This window comes from Pteronotus mesoamericanus, unplaced genomic scaffold (genome assembly GCF_021234165.1).
Source record: "Pteronotus mesoamericanus isolate MK-2021 breed Mesoamerican mustached bat unplaced genomic scaffold, CSHL_Meso_final contig_2, whole genome shotgun sequence".
NCBI classification, from domain to species: Eukaryota; Metazoa; Chordata; class Mammalia; order Chiroptera; family Mormoopidae; genus Pteronotus; species Pteronotus mesoamericanus.
The window spans coordinates 24,536,241-24,557,323 of record NW_026555084.1 but is presented as its reverse complement, the minus strand read 5'-3'; the positions used below and the strand labels follow the sequence as shown (position 1 = coordinate 24,557,323).

The 21,083-nt window shown below is 39.6% G+C and overlaps 1 protein-coding gene and 1 non-coding gene across 2 annotated transcripts; one reads left to right on the top strand and one right to left on the bottom strand.

Annotated features, from left to right (window-relative positions):
- Window positions 1-9,804: 9,804 nt before the first annotated feature.
- LOC129066782 (U6 spliceosomal RNA) lies at window positions 9,805-9,908 on the bottom strand. Its single transcript, XR_008528722.1, has one exon. It is a non-coding gene; the product is annotated as a U6 spliceosomal RNA (small nuclear RNA).
- Window positions 9,909-14,164: 4,256 nt separating this feature from the next.
- LOC129066665 (neuropeptide Y receptor type 6-like) lies at window positions 14,165-15,382 on the top strand. The gene has a single exon (XM_054568413.1). The coding sequence runs from the start codon at window positions 14,180-14,182 to the stop codon at window positions 15,293-15,295; it is 1,116 nt and encodes a 371-aa protein (XP_054424388.1). The 5' UTR covers window positions 14,165-14,179; the 3' UTR covers window positions 15,296-15,382.
- The last annotated feature ends 5,701 nt before the right edge of the window (window positions 15,383-21,083 follow it).

Here is a 21,083-nt window from a genome sequence, read left to right as displayed (position 1 = left end):
TAAAAAACAGCCTGGCCAGGTGGTTCAGTTGGTCGTTGCGCTGTCCTACACACCAAAAGGTTGCAGGTTTGATTCTTTGTTAGGGTACATTCCTGGGTTGTGGGTTCAATCCCTGGTCAGGGCACATATGAAGGGCAGCTGATCAATTTTTTTTCTCTCACATTGAAGTTTCTCTCTTTCCCTTCCTCTCTCTCTAAAATCTATGAGCATATCCTTGGGAGAGGATTAAAAAAATTAAAAAACTACTCCAATTTCACCATTTCTCAATTTCTCATACTCATTCTAAACTTTCCTTGGGAAGGAATGCAGGCATAGAGAACAATTAATTCTGTTTAACCTGGATTACATACTTCTACTAAAGGAAATTCTTTTAAAAAAATCAAGAATAATAACTACCACTTACTGAATATCAACTATGTGCTATCATTAACCTTCAAAATAATTCTGCCAGATAGACAGCAATATTCACCTTATAAAAAAGGGATCAAAAACTTGAAGAGAAACTTAAGGTGACCCACCTAGGTACTATGGGAGAATCTGGGTTCAGAGCCAGCTCTATCCGACTTAAACTGCTTCTCAAAATCTTCACCAACATCACATACAATTAAGATGATCTCTTAGTACCCACCAACCTTGTGGCCACTGTTAGTGTTTGCCAGTATTTTATGTATGGAATAATTTGTTTTTCAATAAACCGTGCAGTCTCCCCAAGTTTCCTACTCTCTATACTTCAAGTACAAACAGGTCAGTAAGTAATGGCGATACCGCTAAAAGGTGCCTGGGTTATGAAGAGGTATGAGTCCTGAACTATTTTGACCACATCTGCTCTTCAAGTTGCTATGGAGCAGAATCGGCTGCCATTCCTGTAGTGCATACCCCCTTCTACTCTGCCACTTCTCCACTGAGCCTAGCAAAGGTCTGTAAAACACAGATGCACAGTTTCAATATTACTGACTGCCTAGGAACATTGAGTTTTTATTCGTTATTTTGGTGTATGGGGTGGGGAAACAATTGACTTGCATTGCTTAGTTCTAAAATTTGGGGTTCCATCACTGAATCCTTGGGTTAGGAAATATTTCTAAATGTTGCTAGTCTATCCAATAAGCAATGCCAAAAATATCTTCAACCACACTTGATATTCCACAACCTTGTTTCTCAAAGACTTCACTCTCACTATAAGGAAATATTTCTTATATAGCATGGAGCAAAAGTAGGTTTACAGTTGTGAGAACATGAAACACATTATTCTTGTATTATTATTTACTATCATATTATTTTGCATACTGTAAACCTACTTTTGCCTCACCTGTATTTAATCTAAATCTCACTTTTTTTTTCAGTCTTTTGTAACAGTGAGGAATAGCCCCCTTCTTGTAATAATTTTTCAAATACAAAAGAGGGCTTTTCAGCCCTCACTTTTATTTAAGCAGCTCAGTTGTTGCCAATTTCAAAGTGGTTGAAGAAAACCCTATATAATTGTCCATAATTTTCTAGGGAACTTGAGGTTAATTTTAATTTTAAAAACATTTTATTAATCTCATAAATTATACCAAAATCAGGAATAAAACCTGTCTCTTAACAGATAATAAATTCTCTAAGAGCAATCACAAACATTTACTAATAATTTTCCAGGAATAATTAATTCAACTGTCTGATTTTGGCAAAGCTCACTATTTTTAAAGTACAAATATTTTATTTGTACAAATAAAGTACACATATACACGCCAGAAAATGCCACAGGTTTTCAAAATGGTCTCTTATTATCATCTCTACAAGATGACTGAAAATTACATTTTGAACATATCTTTTAAACAGTTCCATCTAACATCACTAGGCTGAAATTCTAACTCCTCCCCTCTGGCTCTTCAGTTGCCTCAGATCCTGTTGGATTCCAGAGCTCCGTGTGATGATTTCAGCTCCAGGGAGCAGCTCTGAAATGAAGCTGTAGATTGTTTGGTGGACAGATAAGCCAAGAAGGAAGAGGGAGATGTTGTGTATTGCAGAGGCGGCGAACACATCACCTTTTGACAGAGAAATAAACTTAGAAAAATAATCTTGGAAAGGAGGAAAGAAAACATGTACGAGAAGAAAAGAATAGCAATAGAGCTAGAAGTTTCCAACAGGTAAGAATTGGGAAACGAACCTCTACAATGCTAAAGAAAATGTTGCTAATGGGTTTTTCAAATGTTTATTTCATATTAAAATAATCCCATTTTAGAATATGTGAAGATTATTAAAAATTAGAACTGTTGTATTTTCAAGGTTAATAATACCAAGAACTGCCGAACTTTCAGGCCTAATCATACCAGCTGTCTTCTTGTTTATGTGATCTGAAAAACAACCCCTTAGCTTTAAAATAAACCATTGTAAGAAAATTATCAAAAGAAATTACCAAATGCTGGTATTGGCACAGTGGGGTTTTAATTACTTTCTGTTTATCTGTTTGTAAATAAGTGTAAACACCTGGTATACTTATTTTCATTGGCAAAGTTTAGCTCTCTTTTCTTGACACATTTAACATATTGTTATTTAAAAGAATTAAAATCCGAAAAAAAAAGATGGCGGAGGAGTGAAAGGGAGTCACACTGACCTCCTCTCAAAACCAAACTGGAATTGCAACTAAATAATGGAGTAATCACCTGGAAAGCAGTGGAGCGATAGTGGGAGAGGAGCCTTGGTGCCGCGGACAGCGGATTCGACTCTCACACATCCCAACGGGTGAGAATTGCGGTGGAGGCTCGAGAGGGTGGGCTGGGTGCGCACGGGCACTGGCACCAGAGGGACATTGAAACAGCCAGTTAGCGTCCCCCCGGGAAGAACGGGGTCTGAATCATAAACAGGAACCCCTAAACTACAGCCGCTAAAGCCGAGAAAATACAGACAAAACGCAACCCCAAAAAGCTTAGGGGCACTCTCTGCCAGAGACAAGTGGCTGGGGATGCAAAAAGACATTTAAAGGGCAAACGCAAAAGTTGCAGCGGCAGCCACCCTCCTTGATCGCTGGGTACAGGCGGCAGCAGGGTGGGCTGGTGCCTGGGAAAAGACTGGTAAGGAAAACTTTGTGAAGAGAACTGACTCTGCGGCCGGTGGAGCCCGGGTGATGGCGCACTTCCCACTCTGCAGCTACCATCTCGCTCAGGCATAAGGGAATCAATTAACCTGCCTTTTGTGCGCTCCGCACACAGCTTGTGCGCGTGTGACCTGCGGGGCTGAGTGCAGACTGTCTGGGAGAGCCTTGAGGAGAGACTGGAGACAGTGGCGTTGGGGAAAGAACGGGAGGAGGAACCGGGGAGTCCCGACTCCCTCCCCGTTCGGTAGTCTCCATTGTGGGCTGGAAAGGCGCGACCCCAAAGAGGCAGAAGCGGGGCGCGCATGAACCAGACTGCCTGCGATTGAAACGCAGTCCGCACAGGGGTTGGATCCTCAGCCGAAGGGGTCACAGAACTGCCCAGAGGCCCCTGAGGGGAGACTAGAAACGGAGGCATTGGGGAAAGAACGGGAGGAGGAACCGGGGAGTCCTGACTCCTTCTCCTTGCCGAAGTCTCCATTGCGCGGGAAGAGGCCACACCCCCAAAGAGCCAAAAGCCGAAAAGCAAACATAGACACCCCCAAAACACCCAGAGCAGGCGCGCACACTTGCGCCGAGTGACTGGCGAGGGTTGGCGAGCGTGTGTGTGACCCACCCGGGCTGGCAAACGCTTGCACCTGTCGGCAAGGCCTCACACAGACTGGCACCCATACGGCCTGCGAGGGATTGCACAGAGGGGCAAGGGCAGGCGTAAATTGACCCGCCCGCCGCGATTGCAGAGCGGCCCACAAAATAAGTAGAGCTGCCCAGAGTCCCTGGAGGAGAGACCAGAAACAGGATTAACCGGAGAGCTGATTTCCTCCCATTTCCATAGTCCCCATTTGGCGAGGGCAAGCAACGCACCCAAAGAGCCAAAAGCGGGGAAAACACACAATAGAAGACTCTAAACTGACCAGTGCCGCGAAGCTCGCGTGCCAGGGAGGTCAGATGAGCACGGGAGGTCGCGAATAAGCCCTCTGGTCTGGGGCAAACACAGGCGAGCCCAGGCAGGTGGGGGACCCTGCCGCGCTGGGAACGCGCTCAAGGAGCTCTCGTGAGAGCGCAGAGAGATCCCAAAAAATAGCCCAGCCCTGACCGAAGGGGTCACAGAGCTGTTCCAAGCAGGAGTCAGACACAGGCATCAGACTCCTGAAAGGCTCAAACAAACAACCCAAGGCCCTATAGGGTCAACAACTGACATCATCAGAGGCAAGCCCAGAAAGAAAAGTAAAGGACAAAAATACTTAACAGACTCTCACAAAAATGGGAAGAAAAAGAAGTTCTCCCCAAATGAGTGGAAAAGGGGACTCCCCACAGAGAGAGCTCAATGAAATAGAGGCAAGGGAACTATCAGATATGGAATTTAAAACAATGGTTCTAAGGAAGCTCAATGAGCTCAGCCAGCTCAAAGAGAACTATGAGAAACTGCAGAGAAACTATCAGGATCTTACAGCAAACTATATCAGCCTGGAAAAGGACATAGAAACTATCAAGAAGACACAAGAGGATATGAAGAATACCATTTCTGAATTGAAGAACACAGTAGAAGGAATCCAAAGCAGGCTGGATGAAGCTGAGGATCGAATCAGTGAGATGGAGGATAAGGTAGAAAAAGCTCCCAGAAAGAGCAAGAAATGGAAAAACGGCTCAAAAAGAATGAAGAAGCATTTAGGGAAATGCAGGACAACCTGAAACGCAATAATATCCGTATAATAGGGATACCAGAAGGAGAAGAAGAGGAGCAAGGGATAGAGAACCTCCTCGAAAAAATAATGATGGAAAACTTCCCTAATTTGAGGAGAGAAAGGCTGTCATGGATCCAGGAGGCACAGAGGACCCCACTCAAGAAGGACCCAAGGAGGTCCACTCCAAGACACATCATCATTAAAATGGCAAATGTCAAAGACAAAGAGAGAATCCTCAAGGCAGCAAGGGAGAAGGAGAAAGTAACATACAAGGGGGCCCCGATACGCCTAGGAGCTGACTTCTCAACAGAAACACTCCAAGCCAGAAGGGAATGGCAACAAATATTCCAAGCCATGAAAAGCAAGGGCCTACAGCCAAGGCTGCTCTACCCAGCTAGGCTCTCCATTAAAATAGAAGGAGAAATACGGAGTTTCCCAGACAAAAGAAAGCTAAAAGAATACATCTCTACCAAACCAGCACTCCAAGAGATGCTAAGGGGACTGGTTTAAGCAGATGAAGGAAAAGAATGAGACGGAGAGGAACACAAATACAAAGAGAAAAGATGAGTAAGTTTCTATCAGTAATATCTCTCAATGTGAATGGACTAAATGCCCCAATCAAAAGACACAGGGTAGCTGAGTGGATAAGAAAACATGACCCACACATATGCTGCCTACAAGAGACCCACCTCAGAGCAAAAGACCTACACAGATTGAAAGTAAAGGGATGGAAAATAATATTCCAAGCAAATGGACATGAGAAAAAGGCTGGCGTTGCCATACTTGTATCAGACAAAGTCGATTTCAAAGCAAAGGCCATAAAGAGAGACCCAGAGGGGCACTTTATCATACTTAAAGGAAGAATCTATCAAGAAGACATCAATATTGTAAACTTATATGCTCCCAATATAGGAGCCCCCAAGTTTATAAGGAAATTGTTGGATGACTTCAAAAAAGATATAGATAGCAACACACTGATAGTAGGGGATTTCAACACCCCACTGTCCAAAATGGACAGATCTTCCAAACAAAACATTAATAAACATATCGAGGAGCTGAATGAAACACTGAATCAAAGAGACTTAACTGACATATATAGAATCTTACATCCCAAAGAAGAAAAATACACATTCTTTTCAAATGCTCATGGCAGTTTTTCAAAGATAGACCACATGATAGGACACAAAGCAAGCCTCAGTAAATTCAGGAAAATTGAAATAATACCAAACTTTTTCTCAGACCACAAGGCCTTGAAACTCGAAATCAAACTCAAAGAGAAACTTCAAAAACTTGGAAACTCATGGAGACTGAACAGTACACTTTTAAACAATGAATGGGTCAATAATGAGATAAGAGAAGAAATCAAAAAATTTCTGGAAACAAATGAAAATGAACAGACAACTGTCCAAAACCTATGGGACACAGCAAAGGCGGTCCTGAGAGGGAAGTTCATAGCAATACAGGCTTACCTTAAAAAGATAGAAACATTTCAAATAAAAGACCTAACACTACAACTTGAAGAACTGGAGAAACAACAACAAATAAATCCCAGAGCAAGTAGAAGGAAGGAAATAGTCAAGATTAGAGCAGAACTGAATGACATAGAGACAAAAAGAACAATTCAGAGGATCAACCAATCCAGAAGCTGGTTCTTTGAAAAGATTCATAAAGTGGACAAACCTTTAAGCAGACTCATCAAGAATAAAAGGGAGAGGACCCAAATTAATAATATCAGAAATGAAAGAGGAGAAATAACAACTGATACCACAGAAATACAAATGATCATCAGAAACTATTATGAACAATTATATGCCAAGAAATTTGAAAATCTGGATGAAATGGACAAATTTTTAGAAAAGTATAATCTTCCAACACTGAAGGAGGAAGAAACAGAAAGCCTGAATAGACCGATAACAGTTGGGGAAATTGAAGCAGTAATCAAGAAACTCCCAGCACACAAAAGTCCAGGGCCAGACGGTTTCCCAGGAGAATTTTACAAAACATTTAAGGAAGAGCTAACCCCTGTCCTTCTCAGACTATTCCAAAAAATCCAAGAGGAGGGAAGACTGCCAGACTCCTTCTATGAGGCCAGCATCACCCTGATCCCCAAACCAGATAAAGACCCTACAAAGAAAGAAAACTACAGGCCAATTTCGCTGATGAACATAGATGCTAAAATCCTCAACAAAATATTGGCAAACCGCATCCAGCAATACATTCAAAAGATTATCCATCACGATCAAGTGGGATTCATCCCAGGGATGCAGGGTTGGTTCAATATACGCAAATCAGTAAACGTGATACACCACATAAATCAAAGAAAAGACAAAAACCACATGATCATCTCGATAGATGCAGAAAAAGCATTTGACAAGGTACAGCACCCATTTATGATCAAAACACTCAGCAAAATGGGAATCAATGGGGCATTCCTCAACGTAATAAAGGCCATATATGAAAAACCTACAGCCAATATCATACTCAACGGGCAAAAACTGAAAGCTTTCCCACTAAGATCGGGAACACGCCAAGGATGTCCGCTCTCACCGCTTCTTTTCAACATCGTATTGGAAGTCCTAGCCACAGCGGTCAGACAAGAGAAAGAGATAAAAGGCATCCAAATAGGAAAGGAGGAAGTAAAACTATCATTGTTTGCAGATGACATGATAGTGTACATAGAGAACCCTGTAGACTCTACCAAAAAACTCCTCAACCTAATAAGTGAATTTGGCAAAACAGCAGGATACAAAGTCAACATTCAGAAATCAAAGGCGTTTTTGTACACCAGCAATGCAATAGAAGAAGAAGAAATCAGAAAAAATATACCATTCGATATAGCACGAAAAAAGATAAAGTACCTAGGGATAAATTTAACCAAAGACACAAAAGACCTGTATGCAGAAAACTATACAACATTGAAAAAAGAAATTAAGGAAGACACAAATAAATGGAAGCATATACCGTGCTCATGGATTGGAAGAATTAATATCCTTAAAATGTCCATACTACCAAAAGCAATTTATAGATTCAACGCAATCCCTATTAAGATACCAATGACGTATTTCACAGAAATAGAACAGACATTTCAAAAATTTATATGGAACCATAAACGACCTCGAATAGCTGCAGCAATTTTGAGAAAGAAACACAAAGTAGGAGGGATCACAATACCGGACATCAAACTCTACTACAAAGCCACTATACTCAAAACAATCTGGTACTGGCACAAGAACAGACCCATAGACCAGTGGAACAGAATAGAAAGCCCAGAAATAAGCCCAGGTCTCTATGGACATCTAATATTTGACAAAGGGGGCAGAAGCATACAATGGAGCAATAACAGCCTCTTCAACAAATGGTGTTGGGAGAGCTGGATGGCTACATGCAAAAAATTGAAATTGGATCATCAGCTGACACCATACACAAAAATAAACTCAAGATGGATAAAAGACTTAAATATAAGTCGCAACACCATCAAAGTCCTAGAGGAGAACATTGGCAGGAAACTCTCAGATATCCCACGCAGCAATTTTTTCACTGATATGTCTCCTAAAGCAAGGGACATAAAGGAAAGAATAAACAAGTGGGACCTCATCAAAATAAGAAGCTTCTGCACGGCTAAAGAAAACATCAGCAAAATGAAAAGGGAGCCAACCATTTGGGAAAATATATTTGCTAATGATACATCAGATAGAGGTTTGATCTCCAAGATATACAAAGAACTCACTCGACTTTACTCCAAGAAGACAAACGATCCAATCAAAAAATGGGCAAAGGACCTGGGCAGATGCTTTTCTAAGGAGGAGATACAGAGGGCCCAGAGGCATTTGAAAGGATGCTCTGCATCACTAGCCATTAGAGAAATGCAGATCAAAACCACCATGAGGTACCACCTCACACCGGTCAGAATGGCCATCATAAACAGATCCACAAACAACAGGTGCTGGCGAGGCTGTGGAGAAAAGGGAACTCTAGTCCACTGTTGGTGGGAATGCAGACTGGTGCAGCCACTATGGAAAGCAGTGTGGAATTTCCTCAGAAAGCTGAAAATGGAACTGCCTTTTGATCCAGCGATTCCCCTGCTGGGACTATACCCTGAGAACACCAAAACGCCAATACAAAAGAACCTATGCACCCCAATGTTCATAGCAGCACAATTTACAATAGCCAAGTGTTGGAAGCAACCTAAATGCCCATCAGTAGATGATTGGATCAAAAAATTATGGTACATATACACAATGGAATACTACGTAGCAGAAAGAAAAAAGAAGTACTAAACTTCGCAACAGCATGGATGGAACTGGAGAGCATCATGCTAAGCGAAATAAGCCAGGGGGCGAAAGACAAATACCATATGATCTCACATATAAGCGGAACCTAACCAACAATGCAAAGAAGCAAGGCAAATATGGCCAGCAACACTGAAAGGAAAAGAAATCAACAGAGACAAGAGGGAAGGGGGGGGGCAGGGAAAGGGAAGGGAAGGGGAAAGTCAAGGAACATATAGCAAGGACTCATGGACAAAACCGAAGGGGAAGAGCTGAGGGAGGGAAGGTGGGAGGGGGCAAGGGAAAGGGGGGGGGGGAAGGCAGAGACAAATGTATTTAAAAAGTAAATAAATTAATAAAAAAAAAAAATAAATAAATAAAAGAATTAAAATCCTCAACATCTCTATAATAACCAGCTCAGTCATTAACCTTCACAGAAAATTAAAGCCAATTCAGATCATCTGTGTTGGCTTGATTTTAAAAGTAACTATTAGATTTTGGGAGATGAAATATGTACATTTTTCACTAACACTTTATATGGACTCAAACAGTTGTCAAATTGAAGGAAAAAACAGATAAACCATCTCCAGCAGAGAATATCAAAGTACATGTAATAAAAGAACAGATGAGTCAAATGTTATCCCTAAATCTCAAGTATGCAGCACATACTTCTGCAATAGATAGACATAAAATTGTATTTTTTAGAATGGGTGAATAGTTGAATAGGATAAGGAGTTCGCACAATGTAGAATAACCAGGCCAATCACACCTTTTTTTGTCTTTAGAAAATACAGAACGCTTCACATATTTGCTTATCATCCTTGCACAGGGGCCATGCTAATCTCTGCATCATTCCAATTTTAGTGCATGTGCTGCTGAAGCGAGCACTACACTTTTTAATAAGGCTATAAGAGAGTGGGCTTTGTTTCTTGTTGTTTCTCATGGTTACTTAATATAGGACCTTGCTCTTGGGGAAAGTTCTAAGATGTGTCTTTACAGAGATTCTAGTTCTTTTTTCATGGAGGACATAAGATTAATTTGATTTTTTAATGAAATAATCAAATAAATTAGAAATATTACTTTGCATGTGATTTAGAAAGTAGAAGTCTTATTCCCTATTCTGCTACTACCTATACAACTATGAGAAAGTCACTGTGTCTTAGTTGCCAGTGACTTTGTTTTCTATTCTAGACAGAATTAAAGTATCATTCCTATCCAAAGTACAGGACTGCTATAGAGATCAAGTAAGACAGCTCACCTTGTCAGCACTTAAATTCTTAAGTGAATTGATGAATGGGGTAGTACTTTAAAAATCATTAAGCCCTAAACAAGTGTGAGATGTTATTGGCATCAACACAGCCATAGAATTGGTGTTCCTAGAGGTTTAAGGAAAAGAGGAGAGAGTTCTACTGAGGGGATGCTTGCAGTGTGGTTCCGCCCTGTTGGGACCCTCACGTACACACTTGGAGAGCAGGGGGCGCAAAGTTTCACTTGCACAAAGCCACAGACTCCCTGAAGTTACATAAAGAATTTTTTAATATAAAGGAAATAGAAAATGTTCTACTCACCTGCTCTTAATATTAAAAGCAAGAAATACAGAAATTTCTTTTATAAGAAATATAAAACAAAAGGCAGCAAAAATAGTACAAAGAGCATGGAACTCTAAAAACCAGGAGACTTGGGCTCTGGTCCTGTTCTGCCAGTAGTTTAATTAACTGCAAAGCTACAACATCTGTCAAATGAGAGCAATATATTAAAATACTGGTAGCATCTCTCCCAGGTCAAAACACCATAGCACCAAGTGAAATATAATAGATAATTTAAAATATGCTTTACTTTTTCTGGGTTATGGATAATTAAAGGAAAGAGGGAAACAGAAGACAATGAGACAGACAGGTGGAAAGGAAGACAATGAGAAGTAAAGAAAACATCACAGAGAAACCAAAGGACAGACACACATGAACTCTACTCCTAACCCTACTCAGCCCCACAAAAAGGAATTCTTGGAATAGAGACATAGAAAAAGACACATACCAACAAAAAGATATTCGGATACAAAAATAAATATGCATATAGAGACTTTGGCATATTTATATAGAGAGACTTCGGCATAGAAAAGTGATTCTCTTACTTTGTTCATCCTGAAACTTTTACACACAAAACTACCAAAATGTACAATGTAATAATGTACTTTTACATAAAAGCATAAATGGATCCAGCTCAAGGCATCTGCCTCATGAGGCAGACACAATGAAGTTGAGGGTTGAAGACTACCAACTTCTACCATGCGCTAAACTTATTTTTGGGCAAAGTACCATTTGGCAATTTGAGATCTCACATCCCTGGTCATTTCCAACAAAACAAGCCAAACATGAACTTTCCTAAAATAGAAATGTATCCAAAGAATTTTTTTTATTAATCAAGGCTTAGCATTATTTTGCTTCCAGATAGGCAGTACTTAATATTTTAACCTAGTAGTTACCTTTCTATGTAACGTGTAAATCCCACATTGCCATTTAAAATCCCATATTGGGGGGTTTCCTGTTAACCTCCTCTCGACTGTGTAGAGGGCACCAGATACTGTAACTCCAGCACTCCCCTTTGATTCCCTCCCACATGAGGCCCATCAGATCTTCTTCTGACTTTTCTAAGCTTCAAGCCTGCATAGGAGTTTACAGACTGGGGAGATAATTTGTACTTTGCTACTAATCAACACAAGATAGTAAAGGGTTGTATACGAAGCCACAGACCTGCTGATGCAGGGTGCTGAGTGATTCCCATTCACTCAGATCAGCAAGAATGGGCAACACAAAGGTTCCCCATGTTTATTCCCCTCTCTATTACCACTCTGCTAGGAACTCTGCAAAACTGTATGAATTTCCACATCTGTAAAGAGAAAACTGTTATTCAAACTTATCTTGGCAGGATTCATAGGAAGCATTTCTTTCTTGCAGACAGTATTAGGGCTGGGAAGAAAAAAAAAGAAGCACAAGACTGTGCCACTTCTGTTCAGCTTTAGGTAAGTTCTTGGACCTTTCTGTACTTTGGTTTCTATCTATGAAATAGATAAACAATCCCACCTCTTTCCAGCAAACTTGATGTTGGAGAAATAAATAGTACAACAGGTATAAAAGCACCCATAACTCTTTGGAGGCTTCAACAAGGACAGCAATACTAATAAACACTTGAATTTCCACATTATTTAATGGTTTATCAGATATTTTAAACATATTATTTCATTGGCCCTTATACCAAGGTACAAAGTAGGGAAGCCATTCCTAAAATTTCATTTGAAAGATGAATAATTTGAGGCCCAGGGAAGGGGACTGACTTGCCCAAAATCAAAACAGCTCGTTAGCAGCAGGACCGCAGGAAGTCTAGTGCTCATTCTAGCCTACCAACCAGTCAGTATGTGTAGTTATTGTCTCCTTTTCATTCCTCTCTTCCTCCAAGTGAAGCTTGCTTCAGAGGAGGTTTCTAGTAAACATTCAAATTTTTCTATTTTTCATTTATATTCCTAGTCCATTGATCATCTTAAAGAGCTTAAATCTGTCTTGACATTCCCCTTCAACCAATACCTGTAAACTCCAGGTCTGTTGAACCCATGAATTGTCCAAGCCCTAAACCCTCATTTCTAAAACCACTGCTTTTTAATTTTGCTTTTTCTACTTATCCCTGTATCACATCTAAGCCACAGATCAGTTCCTTGGGTCTTTCTTTATAAGACATACTGTCTTTATCAACAGTTTCTATTCATCTCTAGTATTTTTATGGTGTTCTTCATTTTGGTCTCTATTGTTAAAACCACAGGCAGCCATAACAGGTATTCTTAAGGTGATTTCTTTCCAATGAGAATCTGCCAAGCTTTTGAACTCAGAGAAAATGTAAGAGCAAGCCAAGGTAATTTCAAATAGCAACTAAAAGTTTGTTCTCTTTCATTTTTATTGCTCAGCTCCCTTTATCAATGTTATTTACGTTTTCCTCAAATTCCTAGAGAATAAAGCAAGTCGAGGGGTATTTTTTTCCTTTGCCTGCTTTCAATGTGCCCTTTTTGGGACAGAAATCTCAGCATGTAGAATGGCATGGGGATTACCATGCCTGTTGTATAACCTGGTATGAATAATTCCACTGAATACAACCACCCTAAGCTATGCTGAGCCATAGGATCAGGGCCCTCTTCTCCTCTGGAAGTCAGAAGAAGGGACTCAGGGAGGGAGGATTGCAGAATGCTTTCTAAATAAAGTTATTTCTGAGTAATAGCACACTAGGCACTGGCATACCCTTTGCCTTGATCTCCAGAATCTGAGCAGTGTACCTAGAAACTGTGCAGAGTATGGCTTCCGCTCCAAAGAGTGGAAAAACAACCAAGAGGAGGAGTCGTAGTTACTCCATACCAGGCAGGATCTGTGATTCTAGCCACCACTGCAGACTAAAGGCTATATACTAGCTCTGGGCAGGGAGCTGACAAATTTTATTCAGCACACATACACTGAACACCTATTGCGTGCTCTATGCTGGGGCTGTGGACAAATTCAGTTGCATAATCTCATTTAATCCTTCCAACTCAAACAGAATTTTTATCCCTATTTTTCAGACAAGAAAACTGAGCAGAAAAGCTGACCGATTTATGCTAAAGTCATACAGACAACATATTGTAATGGTCTAAATGGAACTCAACTCCAAGCACATTACTTCTAGCCTCCGGAGCACACATACATGAGACAGAAGGTGACAGGGATGGAAATGTGCATTTGGGCTGTGTTATACAGTTAACAGAATGCTGTCACATTTCCTTACTCATTCGCTTTAAAGACTATGTTGGCGGGACAAAAAAAAAGCACTCTGAGATGAGAGGAGGGCAAGGATAGAGACAGACCCTCTGAAATCTCTCTATGTCCTCTCAGAAACACTGCTCCACCTACAGGACTGTCGAGGTTGTGAAGAACTTACATTAATATTCTGCATTGTTTAATTTTTTAGAATTTCAAGAGCATATTCAAGTCATTCACGCATTTCTATCAAGCACAAAGATCAAAGAAGATTAAATCCTACTAATTACTCCTTAGAAGGCTGAAAGCAAAGTACTTTCCAAGAACTGGTGATTAAATTATTCACCCATACAAGTTAGCTTAGAAAAGCTTTTGCATAACCCTGACAAAATGGAACTTTCCTTAAATCATCCATTACCTAATAAAACATATGTAAAGAGCAACAACTCTGCATATTTCTACTTTGAGTCCTGTCGACCTGCTTCTCTAGCCTTGTTCCTATTACTCATAGGCTATATTGTGGTCTTAATTGTGGGCCTTTTTGGAAACCTCTCTCTCATCATTGTCATCTTCAAGAAACACAGAGAAGCTCAGAATGTCACCAACATACTGATTGCCAATCTCTCTCTCTCTGACATCTTGGTATGTGTCATGTGCATCCCTCTTACTGTCATCTACACTCTGATGGACCATTGGATATTTGGGGAAACCATGTGCAAACTCACCTCCTATGTGCAGAGTGTCTCCATTTCTGTGTCCATATTCTCACTTGTGTTAATTGCTGTTGAAAGATATCAGCTGATTGTGAACCCCCGTGGCTGGAGGCCCAATGTATCTCATGCCTACTGGGGTATCACATTGATTTGGCTATTTTCTCTTCTGTTGTCTATTCCCTTCCTCCTGTCCTACCACCTAACTGAGGAGCCATTCCACAACCTCTCTCTCCCCACTGACCTCTACACCCACCGGGTAGCCTGCATAGAGAACTGGCCCTCCAAAATGAACCAGCTCCTTTTTACCACCTCCCTGTTTATGCTCCAGTATTGTGTCCCTCTGAGCTTCATCCTTATCTGCTACCTGAAGATTGTTATCTGCCTCCGTAGGAGAAATGGAAAGGTGGACAGGAAGAGAGAAAATGAGAACCGGCTCAGTGAGAACAAGAGGATCAATACAATATTAATCTCCATTGTGGTGACCTTTGGGGCTTGCTGGTTGCCCTTGAATGTCTTCAATGTTATCTTTGACTGGTATCATGAGGTACTGATGAGCTGCCAGCATGACATGGTATTTGTAGTTTGCCACTTGGTTGCTATGGTTTCTACATGTATAAACCCTCTCTTTTATGGTTTTCTCAACAAGAATTTTCAGAAAGATCTAGTGGTACACATTCACCACTGCTGGTGCTTTGTACCTCGAGAAAGATATGAAAATATTGTCATCTCCACTATGCACAGAGATGAGTCCAAAGGATCATTAAGATTGGCTCCTACATCAACAAGTACATAAAAATTGGTAACATTTAATACTGTACTAAAGACCTTTTTGAATGGGAAATTGAGAGGTAATGGCTGGTTATCGGGCAAGATTCATAAAGAAGCCAGAACGGGGAAAAAAAAAAAGAGCAACTTTATACTACTCAGTTTTGCTTTAGACCAAACCTATCTATGTCATCTCTCTCTCTCTCTCTCTCTCCCCCACTCCACCCCCCACGCACAACCCCTTTTGTCTTAGGAGAGTAACTCAAACAACTTAGCTGTCATCATTTGTAGCCCACAATGAGAGTGAGAAAGCAAGAGAGGTTAAGCACCACTAATGACTCGGGAACAAAGTTACCAGATACTATTATTCAATGGAATATCCACAAAAGTCATTACTAATGATGTGCCTAGTAAAAATAATTCTCTACTTCCTTGTGTTGAAGCAATTTCACTTGCAGATATGGAAATTATAACTTTCAACCCCCTAACTATTCAATTAGCAAACTCAGAAAGCCCTCATCATAATGTATTAATTAGCTCACAAAATAAGATTGGATTGGAAGTTAAAGGAACGGTTTTAACTTAATATCTAAACTAAGTATTGTAATTATAATTAATTCCAATGCTTACATCTGATTCTCTAGTTTCTGATAAAAGCACATTTTCTTCACTAACAATTCTATTAGCACCACCAGAACAGGTAACAAACTCTTTTATATTCCAATTATACTAAAAATCACATTAACTAATTTATTAATGGTAAGTGTAGATAAAATCTTCAGTTCAGAATGGCTTTTTATCATTAAGCAGAGGTCATTATGAGTCTATTACTAGGCCAGAGGGGCATCATCAGTAACGCTTTTATAATTAGCTCTAGATTTCTAAAACCTCTCATAAATCTTATCACAAACATTTTTAAAAATCCCTCATCTCTACAGAGTAACTTATATAAGATAATCACCTAGATTGTTTTCAAAAAGAATACTAAGTTACTGTTTATATAGCTTATTTAGCTCAGTGACTTCTAAGTCATGACCAGCTATACCTCGTTTGATAAATATCCTTTATATTATTATTTTTGAGCTGCAGCTTACTTATATGTTTAAAATGTAACTGTACTTTCTTTTGAATAAAAAGTAACATTTCTCCATATACCAGTGATTTTTCCATTGTGTTTTTTCCTGCATATTAGCCTTCATGTTTTTCTCTCCTGAAAAATCATCTCTATTTCTATCTCTATCTCTCCTTCCCTCTCCTTTTCCCTCTCTTTTTGCTTCCCTCATTTCCACTCTCCCTACCTCTCTCTGTCTTTTCCTTCTCTTCAGGTTTTCTATTCTCTTTGTTATATCATTTTGGGGAAAATTAACAACATAAGCACCAGAAGACACCAAAAGGCAGTAAAATGTAACAGTCTCACAGAATTAGCTACAAATAAAAACTCATATCTAAAAACCAAGGTCAGCCCTGGCCAGAGTGGTTGAACTTGTTGAGCATCATCCTGCAAGCCAGAAGTTCACAGGTTCGATTACTGGTCATGCCTAGGTTGCACGTTTGATCCCCCATCAAGGTGTGTACAAAAGGCAACCAATCAATGTTTCCCCCTCACATAGATGTTTCACTCCCTCTCTTTCTTCCTTCCTCCCCCTCACTCTCTAAAAAAATAAAAAATAAAAAATAAAAATAAAAACCAACTTCAAATGATGTCAGCTTACAATCTTAAAGGCACAGGACTGTGGTCACTTAGCCCATAAAGCAGTCAACTCTCCCCAGCTGTTTTCTATAATTAAGACTAATGTAATATTTTACTTCCTTGGTAAGGATATATTGATTCTAGTTTCCATTACTAAAGTGATTCTGATCAAAAGGCTGAAAGCAGGAAAAGGCTTTCAAGAAACTGATACTATCCCCTCCCCTCACCCCACACATACACCCAGGCTCTTCTAACCCTGGTCTCTACCCTGAACATTCAGAAGACATCTCCAATCTATGATTAAATATTATGGTGTTCTTTCTGGCTCCATGATAAGAGCTATTTCCTTCTCCTATACAACGGTTTCATCTTTTCTTCTCAACTTTTCTTGAACTTTAATGAAACAAAAGTCACTAATAATATAACTATAAATAATAATCTCCCCTGTGTTTATTTTTACCTCAAAAAAAGTAGTGAATTCTACTTTTTAATGATTATCTTTAACCTTAAGGGGCTTACCTTCTGACAGATAGCAGAGCACAGATAAGTAAGTAGTTATTTGAGAAGCTATAAGGGAAATATAAACCAAGCATTGTGAGAGCCTAGTGGAGGTAAAACTCACTTTTGAGAGGAAACAAGGAAAGATTTCAGGAAAGTCGATCTTATTTCCTGTTTTTTGCAGTATTAGTGGATGATTCATACCAATAGGGTCTATTGTCGAACCACTTGGTAAATGAAATAAAGCCTCATTTTCTCATCTGCCTCTCCTGTTGTTACATGAACCTGTATTCTCCTCCCTAGGACTCCCTCTGAGACTGGAACTTCATGATATTTGCCAGATAGCCCTAAGAACACAAGTTTCTCTTGTCACTGCTCCAAAAATCTGTTTCTCTATCCCCTCATTTCAAATCATTTTGAACTGAGAGTAGTATCTTGTCTCCTTAAAAGTTTCCAGAAAAGACAGCAATTAGTGGGTTAATAAATACTTATGAACTCAAAAATTAGTAAATTAACTATTCTGAATGTGTCTGTCCAGTGATCCAGTGCTGAATGAGAAAATGCTAAAAACATTGTTGCGTAAGTCCCTTAAGTTTTTTCTCTGCCTATTTCTAAAGATTTCTCAGGAGTGATACCCAACAATTTCTAACAGAAAGAGTTAACAACATAAAGGATGCAAAACGAAGAACACACAAATGTGGTTTAAATGTGTACAGTTCATTTTAAATGTGAATGGAAAAGTGATGTTCTGAAAAAGGCATATAAAATTTGACAGATGAACATGCATGAGGCTTCAACTCAAAGAAGGAGCTCCACACTTCGGGCTGAGCATCAACAGCATAGTTCATCAGCCCAATGAAAAGAGTTGATCTCTCTGCCTGTAAGTTTTGTTTTTTGTAGAATAAGAAATCAAGAAAAATATACTAAGTTCTTACTATGTTCTTGCACTGAATTAGGTATAGAAAAAATGTAAGACACCACATTAAAGAGTTTACAATCTAGTTGAGGCATTAAATTACAGTTTGTAATATGCCAGGGGGATAACTCAATGTCTTGGTTTTGAAGGCTTTCCTTCTGGTTAGGTTGAAAGGTGCCTAAAGGAAAGATGAGAATAACTGAAAGAAGAGTTAATATCAAAGGAGAATCAACTTATCTTTATATCCATAAGTGAGACTATACTGGAAAGAGAAGAGGAAATATACTAGATGAGGGGGCAAGAACGAGTATTTCAAAACTGATATGACCAGGAAATCCCAAAATCCTTCCTGGAATCACCTATGCAATATATGTGTTCATTCAATAAACTGGAGAAAGACAAAGATGAATATTTCCAGTGGAGTAAGGAAAGCAAAGCAGGTCTCTTTTGCCTGGTTCTGTCCCAAATCAAACTCCCTGTTGAAACTGGAGTAGTGGTTCCCCTGCAGGAGAAGTGAAAGGGTGCGCGGCGCTGGTGACAGGAAGACATGCATCTTACGTAGGTTTCCTCCTGTTCTCTATTTAGACAGATAAATCTGTGCTTCTCAACTAGGCAGTGAACTTTCCGAGACCCTGACTTACATCTTTTATTCCTTTTGTATCAACCCCACACTGCCTCCTTAGAATATTTAAGATAGGACTAGGCAAGGAGAAAGCATTTAACATGTGTAGATTTTAAAAGTTATGTCTTAAAAAACAAACTAGGCACTAATTACTTACTGAATGCCCGAATGTTTTCAAACCCATGTTTTATTAATGATCCAATGTGAGTATAAAAACACAATCCTAATGACACAGAGATTATAGTAATGTCAATAATCTGCAAAGTCCTGAGTCCTTTAGGATTAAATATAAATGTTTCTTAACCAACTGCTCTGGTCCCCCAGGGCTGTTATGACTCCCTAGTCACTGCTCTCATAGTACCTCATGTATGTCCACCATGTAGAACCATGAAGGCCTATTTAGATGTGTGTCTGCTTCACAGGACATGAGCTACTTGAAGGCAGGGACTGGGTCTTATTCACTATAGTGGCTCTAGTGACGAGTATAGCATCCAGCACAAAGTGGGGGCTCAAATAATATTTTCAAACTGTAGACACAGAATAAACCTAGGGATAATAAACCTTTGCATGGAAGTGGTGTGTGAACCTGAATGGTAAATGGGGCCTTAACTCCATGGACTTAGTACCTGAAGCAGCAGAAAGCCAAATTCCATCTGAAATATAAAAGCCATTTCCTCGGGAAATCTGTACTGGCAGGAAGACAAATACAAACACACCTTGGTACCAGGGGAAGCTCAAAGGTAAACTGTACTTTTATGTCTCAAGTATTATTTGCCATCAAGGGTGTGCCAATAGGACTCAGCTAACACTGAGCAGGTCCTGGGAATGGAAGAAAACACTCTGTTAATTTCCAATTAACTAAGTTGACAGACTTTTGGAGCTAATATAGCTTTTTAAAGGCCAGTTTTCCAGGGCAACCAGCCTCCAGGAGAGTGGGCCCCATTATGATTTTATTAGAAGAAAAATAAGATTCTCCATAAAAGGCCAAGGCAGGGAAGAACTTTGTCTTTTTCAGTGAGCCAAATTCTTCTCCACTAAGGGAACATGGAACCAAAAAAAGACCCCAGTAGCCTCAGCAATCTTGAGAAAGAAGAAAGTTGGAGGGATCACAATATCGGATATTAAACTATACTACAAGGCCACCATAATCGAAACAGCCTAATACTGGCACAAGAACAGGCATATATATCAATGGAACAGAAGAGGGAACCCAGAGATCAATCCAGGCTTTTTTTCTAAACTCCTGTTCTATTACAGTTGTCCCAATTTTTTCCCCATGGCTCTTCATTCCATGCTTTTATGGTCAATTAATATTTGATGAAAGAGGCAAGAGCATACAATAGAGTAAGAACAGTCTCTTCAATTAATGGTGTTGGGAAAATTGGACAAGTATGTGCAAAAAAGTAAAAATAGAACACCAACTTACACCATACACAAGAATAAATAAAAATGGATATAGGACTTTAAATGTAAGTTGTAAAACCATAAAAATCCTAGAAGAAAACATGGGCAGTAAAATCTCAGACATCTCATGTAGCAATATTTTTGTTGATATATATACCTCCTAGGGTAAGTGAAACAAAGGAAAAAAATAAACAAATGGGACTACATCAAACTAAAAAGCTTCTGCACAGCTAAAGAAACTATGAACAAAATGAAAAGGGAACCCACAGAATGGGAGAACATATTCACCAATGATACACTTGAAAAGGGGTTAATTTCTAAAACAGATGAAGAATTTAAACAACTCAATACCAGGAAGACAAACATCCAATTAAAAAATGGACAAAGGACCTGAAGAGACACTTCTCCAGAGGACATACAAATGACCAATAGACATGAAAAAAATGTTTGACATCATTAATCATGAGAGAGATGCAAATTAAAACTACAATGAGGTATCACCTCACACCTGTCAGCATGGCTATCATCAATAAATCAACAAATAACAAGTGCTGTTGAGGATGTGGAGAAAAAGGAACCCTAGTGCACTGTTGGTGGGAATGCAGTCTGGTGCAGCCACTGTGAAAAACAATATGGAGTTTCCTCAAAAAATTAAAAATGAAACTGTCATTTGACTCAGCAATCCC

Coding starts and splice junctions, on each gene's coding strand:
- LOC129066665 (XM_054568413.1), top strand. CDS start 14,180: ATGGAACTTTCCTTAAATCATCCATTACCTAATAAAACATATGTAAAG.